Source organism: Nanorana parkeri, unplaced genomic scaffold (genome assembly GCF_000935625.1).
Source record: "Nanorana parkeri isolate BGI_ZX_2015 unplaced genomic scaffold, ASM93562v1 scaffold56, whole genome shotgun sequence".
Classification (NCBI taxonomy): Eukaryota; Metazoa; Chordata; class Amphibia; order Anura; family Dicroglossidae; genus Nanorana; species Nanorana parkeri.
Window position 1 is genome coordinate 719,320 of NW_017306324.1, and position 8,318 is coordinate 727,637.

The 8,318-nt window shown below is 50.5% G+C and overlaps 1 protein-coding gene across 2 annotated transcripts in view; it reads right to left on the reverse strand.

The window, feature by feature from the left end:
- Positions 1–1,824, reverse strand: part of IMPDH2 (inosine monophosphate dehydrogenase 2) — a 34,757-nt gene extending 32,933 nt beyond the window's left edge. The window contains exon 1 of one of the 2 annotated variants that reach the window (XM_018576126.1): positions 1,633–1,824. In XM_018576126.1, the coding sequence (XP_018431628.1) occupies positions 1,633–1,730 (98 nt within the window). In that variant the 5' untranslated portion in view covers positions 1,731–1,824. The remainder of the gene's footprint in view (positions 1–1,632) is intronic. The other variant, XM_018576125.1, reaches the window with a different exon arrangement.
- Between the last annotated feature and the right edge of the window lie 6,494 nt (positions 1,825–8,318).

Below are 8,318 nucleotides of genomic sequence, written 5' to 3' on the forward strand. Positions count from 1 at the left end.
GGGTTACTACAATTTTGGGGTGCTTGCTGTGGTAAAGACCAGGAGGAAGTGTGATAACCAAGGTAACAAGTGACACATGAGTTCAGGAAGTTCTACGCTGGAGCAGAGATGCCACCAGAACCTCCGAAACACAACAGAGGACACACTGCATCTGTGAACTGTCACTTGGCAACAAAACAGGAAACCAGGTTACTATGCAACAGTTCTAGATGACAGAATGAAAGATCACCCCCGGTATGCCCAGATACTGCTCCCCCCTATTCTGGGGGGGCGGGGGTCCCTTTACTTCCTGTTCTGTATACACAAAAAAGGAAAGGAAAGGAAAAGTCATCCCCCCCCCATTTAGACTTATGAACACGTGTCCCCACTGAAGAACGTTCCCTCTCTTCCTGTTCTAGTGACAACTTGACAAAATGTTTGGCTTTCCCTCACTTTGTCTCGGTGACAGAGGATGAAACGACAGGACTGGTCACCAGTATAGTCTGCGGGCTCCCTCGGGGTCACCAGACTATAGTGCCATCTAGAACTATGGGATCTTTTTTTTGGGGAGCAAGCACCCCAAAATTGTAGTGGTGTCATCTGTCTGTGAGATCTCCTGATCTATGGGAATGAATGGAACTGTGAGATCTCCTGAACCATGGAGGTCATCTGAAATGGTGGGATCTTTCTGGACTATGGGGGTCACCTGAAATTGGCATCACCCAGGATTTTGGGGTCACCTAAAACTGCAGCATCACCTGGCACTATGGGGTTATCTGAAACTTCAAAATCACCTTGGACTATAGGGGTCAATTTAAATGGTGGGACCACATTGGAACTATGGGGTTACCGAGATTTATAGGATCATCTGAAACTGTGGGATCTCCTGGATCTAGGGAGGGGGTCACCTGAAATTGTGGTATCAGCATGGACTATATGGTCACCTTAAACCCTGGGATTTGGGATTATGCGGTCCCCCTGAACCTATGAGATCCCCAGGCACTACAGGGCCCCCCTGAACCTATGAGATCCCCAGGCACTACGGGGTCCCCCTGAACCTATGAGATCCCCAGGCACTACGGGGTCCCCCTGAACCTTTGAGATAACCAGGCACTACGGGGTCCCCCTGAACCTTTGAGATCCCCGGGCACTAGGGGGTCCCCCTGAACCTATGAGATCCCCGGGCACTAGGGGGTCCCCCTGAACCTATGAGATCCCCGGGCACTAGGGGGTCCCCCTGAACGTATGAGATCCCTGGGCACTACAGGTCCCCCCGAACCTATGAGATCCCCGGGCACTACGGGGTCCCCCTGAACCTATGAGATCCCCGGGCACTACGGGGTCCCCCTGAACCTATGAGATCCCCGGGCACTATGGGGTCACCCTGAACCTATGAGATCCCCAGGCACTATGGGGTCACCCTGAACCTATGAGACCCCTGGGCACCATGGGATCCCCTGAACCTATGAGACCCCTGGGTCCCCAGAACCTGAGACCCCTGGGGACTATAGGGTTCCCTAAACCTGTGGGAGGTCACAGGGCACTATGGGGCCCCAAGGGACTGTGGGATCTTTGGTCAGTTGTGGGCAGGGCCAGCCTCAGTCATGACAGGTGGAGAAGGGAAGGGAGCTCCCAGGGTCACCCCAGACTTACTTGTAGGTCAGTCCGTCTCCGGCCCCGAACAGTTGCTGTGCGCTGAGCCCGTCATCCGGGACGTAGCTGGTCCCTCCGCTGATCAAGTAGTCCGCCATGCCGCAGACGATGCAGGGAAGGCAACCCGGGCTGAACACGAGGAGCCGCTTCCCCTCCCCCCCACCCTTCCTGACACAAGAGACAGCCGACCCGGCGCTGCTCCGATTTAAAGAACTGGCCAGCGCCACCCACCGGTGACTTCATCTCCCTGCGCGCCGCCGCCGCTGCACGTGTCCGGGGATCTCAGCGGTGATTTCTTTATGTACAGGGAGCCGGAGTGGTTTTTTTGGGGTGCAATGGAAGTGAAGGGGTTCCCCTGTCTCTGCAGACCCGTACAAGCCGCCAGAGGGATGTGTGATTGAAGCGGACTGGTACTGTGCAGAGTGACAGGTCCTCTTTACAGACGTTTCAGCTTTGGATATGGTGTGGAAGGGTTAGTTGATCCTTCACCCAACTCCCAGCCTGGGACTGCACACAGTGGTGAGCTCCTCTCTCTGCCCTCTCCTCATGTCAGCATGCTCCTTTTATCAGCTTGTGAATTGATAGCTTCCCCTCACTGTACAGGGACAGCAAGAGGCTGATGCCAGGTGAAAATAGGGTCATATTAAAAAAACAAAATTTAATGATGTATTGATGGCAGAGCTGCACTAATGTGTGACTTCAGCTGTGAAGCCCTGCATGTGAATGTGCCCCAAAGCTTGCGCCTGCAGTGCCATTACTTGCTATTGGCACCGCAAGTGAGGTGCACCTTGCCGCATGACCTTCTTTGTCATGTGACCTGGCTCATAAACCGACATTACTTGTTAATGGCACAGCAAGTGCAGTGCACCCTGCTAGGGTTGCCACCCGTCCGGTTTTGGGGCCTTGTGTCCGGGTGCCCAGCCAGTGGCACTTTTAAATTTTCTGACAGATTCGGCCGCCGAGGTCCCCAGCAAGCGCAATCTTGGGCAGCCGCATCTGCCTGAAACCGGATCTTCCTCTGGGCTGTGGGCACCTGCAAAAAGGCACAGGCTGCCCACACATCGCCTCCTCCTCTATCCTCCCCTGGCTGCTTCTCCTCGCTCTCTCCTCTATAGTCTCAAAAAAATAAAATTGGCACTACAGTGTTCGGGTTTCACTTGAAGAAAAGGTGGCAACCCTAATCCTGCTTCATGGCCATGTGACCTGGGTCATAAACTGCCATTAATTGTTAATGACAGCCCCCGAACGCGGCAAGCAACAGGCGCGTCAACGTCCAGTCAAAAAAATTATTGTGAAGCTCGCAGCTCAAATGCATTATATGAAAAGACTGACATGCCTCAAAACGGTGCGGACATGTCCCGGGTCATAAACCGCAATAAAAAGTTGACTGTATCAAAGCCAGGCCACGAATCTGGTGTTTTATAAGCCACATGCGGCCCTCTTGCTTATTCTCTATGGCACTTAGCGGTTTATGGTAAAACTTTGCTGAGGGGAAAAGTAATTGCCTAGCAGGTAGGTTGGTTTCTTTATTGCAGAAGTGACATGTTATATCTGTTACTACTACAGTGCCCTGTAGCTGGTCTCATACCCTGTTGGGTTCATTTTAGAAGCTGCACCTGGCAAGTCTGAACCTCTTCCAATGTTCAGATACAGTATTGGACGTAATGTGTCCCAGTGGCCACCGGTTCCTGGTTTCCAGAGGTGGTCTCGGGATTCCGAGATCTGTGCTAGAGGAATCCCAGGGGTTCACTTTTAATACATTTTTTTAATTGAACTTTTGTAGGTGAAATCCATCAAAGTAAAAGAGATTCACACATGTGTATGTTTAGAACTTTAAGATATTCCACAAACGCCTGGACGAATGCCTCAATAATGAATTAGCATGAGCGGCTTTAAACTGTGGACAGTAGACATCTGATAAAGCACGGGTAGACAACCTTGGTCCTTCAGGTGTTCAGGAACTACATGTCCCATGAGGCATTGCAAAACTGACAGCCACAGGCATGGGTCTCAATGGCAGAAGCATCATGGGAATTGTAGTTTGAGCACAGCTGCAGCGCTGAGGTTGCTTACACACGTGATATTAGCATAATGGAAGTGTATAGCAGGAGATAGGATCTATGATGGAGAGAGGAAGAGAAAGTAACGGTGGAAGAAAGACAGAAGAGGGGGAGGAAGTAAGAAGACACCAGAGTACCGCTGAAGTTTCCCTCCAATAGAAGAATACTGTGAAGAAATAAAAATTCTCGGGCGGAAGGGAGATGTGAGCATACTGGATCGAAAAATCCATAGGTTTCAAACCAAAAAAAAAAAGCAGGCCCATGGTTGGGTCGTATGGCACCCTGTACAAAATTGGTGGTGCCGTCCTTCTTCAGGGGCTGGAAAGAAGCAGTCAGGCATCAGCTCTTCCCCAGAAGCAGATGATGCCCCCTTGTGATTGCCAGCAACAAAACTCAGGCATTGACCTGACAGATCTCCTCACCTTGAACCAGAAGTAACAATTGCCATTTAAGAGGGGAACGTTAATGGTTTTGGGTCACTTTTATTTTGCACTGCTCTTCTGTGCTTTGGTCCCATTCCCTATGGGTGACCGGTACCCTGAGGGGCTGCTGTCCCTTTTCCTATGGGTGACCGGTACCCTGAGGGGCTGCTGTCTCTTTCCCTATGGGTGACCGGTACCCTGAGGGGCTGCTGTCCCATTCCCTATGGGTGACCGGTACCCTGAGGGGCTGCTGTCCCATTCCCTATGGGTGACCGATACCCTGAGGGGCTGCTGTCCCATTCCCTATGGGTGACCGGTCCCCTGAGGGGCTGCTGTCCCATTCCCTATGGGTGACCGGTACTCTGAGGGGCCGCTGTCCCATTCCCTATGGGTGACCGGTACCCTGATGGGCTGCTGTCCCTTTCCCTATGAGTGACCGGTACTCTGAGGGGCTGCTGTCCCTTTCCCTATGGGTGACCGGTACTCTGAGGGGCTGCTTTCCCTTTCCCTATGGGTGACCGGTACCCTGATGGGCTGCTGTCCCTTTCCCTATGAGTGACCGGTACTCTGAGGGGCTGCTGTCCCTTTCCCTATGGGTGACCGGTACCCTGAGGAGCTGCCGGCCCCTTCCCTATGGGTGACCGGTACCCTGAGGGGCTGCTGGAGGCTACCATGAGCACATCTTACTCATAGCAATGAACAGGGCCATGGTGTCTATGTGTAGAATAAAGAGGAGCCAGTCAGGACCTTGTTGGAGGAAAATAAATATCTCAGGCGGGTCGCACTCTGGTAGGTGGGGGATTTATTAAAGGATTTCACCAACGGTCCATCTGTGAGCCATATCGCAAATATCGCTCGGTGACGTCTGGAACCTTTCTCTAATGTTCTTCTAAACACCGACCTGCCCAAGAAGCAAGTAGGGCTTTTCCCATGCTTTTTAGGCCCTTAGCTCAAAATCTGCTTCAAAGCAGGGCAGAAGCCTTCATTAAAACCTCCTCCCCTCCCTTCCCGAAGGGTGAAGCAGTGCTTACTAAACATTGCGTGTCCTACATGACTGGCGCTGGCTGGCTGGCAGCAGAAGTACAGGCTGCTTCAGCTTGTAGGAAGAGAAGAACCTTTGAGAGGTCTTCTACTCAGCCACCGCGGAAGGTGAGGAAGACACAAGCGCCCCAGCTGAAGCGTCAAGTTACTTAAAGCAGAGTTAAAGTTGTTCAGGGTCACCTGTCATGATGCGCTGGCCTATCTGCAAGTAGTGGAAAACTTACCCCCTCCAGAGATACAAGAGACAAGCTCCCCTCTTCTCAAATCCTTCATCTGGCCAATGTCTTTTCTTCAGCACATGCATCCTGGACTTACATTACCTCAGCTCCTGCTCTCTGAAAAAAAGGCAAAGACCGTATGATGCGACTACATTTTACATGTTCACCTTTTCAATTGTTTTCTGCAGTCTAAAAGAAAGCTTTCTCATCCACTGAGGGACACAGGAAGTCTTAAGATCATCAGCCTACAGTCTAAGAATTCTAAAACTTCCCGCGTGGCCTTGAGACAGCTCTCGGTGCCTAAATGCAATGATGGTCTTTCTTGCTAAGATCCAACACTGAGAAAGATTTCAGCCACACAGGGGGTGCATTTTTTTTTTTCCCCAGTGACAGCCGACTCGTAGACGAAGAGCAGTAAAGCACAACCATGCGAAAGCAAGAAGCAGAGCCTGCATATGCAATAAACAAAGATGGCTTCCCTCATGTACATACATATAATGGCAGCCAAACTTCGGTCCTCCAACTGTGGCGTCTGCCTTTGGAAGTCATGCCTGATGCTGTCAGTCTTGCAATGCTCTTCACAGCTGGTAGGCCCAAGTTTGCATTCACCTGATCTTAAACCTTTTCTCTACTTAAAAGGGAGCTGCATCACTCCACCCAGGAATATACACTGCCTGGCCAAACAAGGTCACCACCTGGATTTTGGGCAGTGTTATGATTTGGGGTTGCTTTGGTTGGACAGGTGTGGGTTCAGCAATGTTAAGGCAGCTGCCTACCTGAATATACTGAATGACCAGGATTCATCAGGTTCAGGGAGCACGAGACGTCATTGTCACACATGGATTGGCCACCAGAGTACAGACCTTAACCCCACTGAGAATCTTTGGAATGTGCCTGAGAAGACTTTACGCAGTGCTCAGACTCTCCCATCATCAAGATCTTGGTGACAAATTAATGCAACTCTGGATGGAAATAAATGTTGTGACCTTGTATAAGCTTATGGAAACAATGTGAGTCCGTGCCGTAATCAAAGCTAACGAAATAGAAGAGTGAGCGACTTCCTTTTTTTTATAACCCAGCAATGTGTTTTTATAGTTTACAGCAGACTGATGTTTAAACGGTCTCACAATCCAACCCAGTTGTATCTACCATAGGTCAGTGCAATGTTTAGCGATAACCAGACCATGTTAGCTCTGTATGAAGCTATTGAGATTAACCAGTTGCCGTCCGCTACTGCATTGGGGGGTTGCCGTCTCCAGACGGCATTTTTTTTCTGCTCTAGCGGGCACGGGCAGAAAAGACCCGTGCAATGCAAACACCCGTTACCGTGTGTTTCACATATAGACGATCGGCGGCTCTATAGCCTGCCAATCGTCTATATGTGCTCGATTTTTCAGTCCCCCCGTCTGCTGCCGTCCTGACCCCTCACCTTCAATCCCGGGATCCGCTGCCCCATCTGCAGCCCGGGAGGGCGTCAGGAGGAAGAGAGATCAGCTCCTTGCTACGCTACACACGCTACATATCGCCGCAGCGAGAGCAATCATTTTAGGGCCATCAATCACTGATAACACTAAACTGATGAGCGGTAAAATCGTCGCCTGTGGCCAATTTTGGGTATTATCGTTTTTTTGAGGTTTCATGCGCGCACGCAATTTTAAGGCTTGACATGTTTGGTGTCTTTTTACCCGACGTGACCCCGACTTTTATATTTTATCAAATTGGGTAACAAATGTTTTATCATTTAATATAGGGGAAACAGTTTTTTTTTTTTTACGATTTACAATCGTATTGATCAGTCCTGATCACTGCGATGTTAATATTGCAGGGAACGATCAGCAAATATTTCACATAATCGTCCCGCAGCTCTCTCCCCGCTGGGCGCCGGCAGGTGGATCAGCTGTGTCCCCTCCTATCCCTGCCGCCTCTGCTGTTAGAGGTGAGGGAAAGCCGCGGGGATCAAAGGGGACACAGACCGCAGCATGTTCCCAGCAGTGAGAGAGATGCGGGTAAAAGGAGGGTTTGGGGGGAGCTCTCCTCACTGGTGGGCATGGCTGCAGGGGTCTGTGTCCCCTCCGATCCCCGCTGCCTCTGCCATTAAAAGGTAAGGGAGAACAGCGGGGATCAAAAGGGGAGACAGCATGCAACAGGCTCCCAGCGGTAAGGAGAGAGCTGCGGAGCTGATGCAGGCGAAGGGGCGGTTTGGGGGAGCTCTCCTCGCTGGTGGGCATGGCTGCAGGGGTCTGTGTCCCCTCCGATCCCAACTGCCTCAGCCGTTAAAGGCAAGGGAGAGCAGCGGGGATCAAAGGGGACACGAGCTGATGTGGGCGAAGGGGCGGTTTAGGGGAGCTCTCCTTGCTGGTGGGCATGGCTGCGGGGGTCTGTGTCCGTTCCGATCCCCGCTGGGAGCAGACCCAATGAAACAACGGCTCTCAGCGCAAAGCAGAGAACTAGGGGGTCCACACCAACTAATCGGTAATGACAATTCCCATTCATTGGTTATTATCGATTAGTAGGGCTGTAACCAAATAATCGTTTAGAGAACAAGGAAATACAAAAACTGAACGAGAAAAAAAAGAATAGTACATTTATGCAAGTGTGGGCCTGATGTTCATAAAAAGAAAAAAAAAATCTGAAGATTTAATATCACTTTAACAGACACGTTACCCCTGCAAAGACACAGCAATGCCCCCCCCCCGCACAAAAAAGTACAGACATCAAAATAAAACACACGGCTCAGTTGCATGTTAAAAAGACATGCTTGTCATTCTTAATAAAACATGGAGCAATAAGAACAAAATTGAGAATTCGGAATATATCTGCAGTAGATACACAAGATTTTTTTTCTTCTTTACAATAAATATACAAAGGCTCGTTATGCCCGCAGTTTAAGGCCATGATACCTGGGCCAGAGGAAATGTCAACAGATCTCAGACTATGCAACTTTC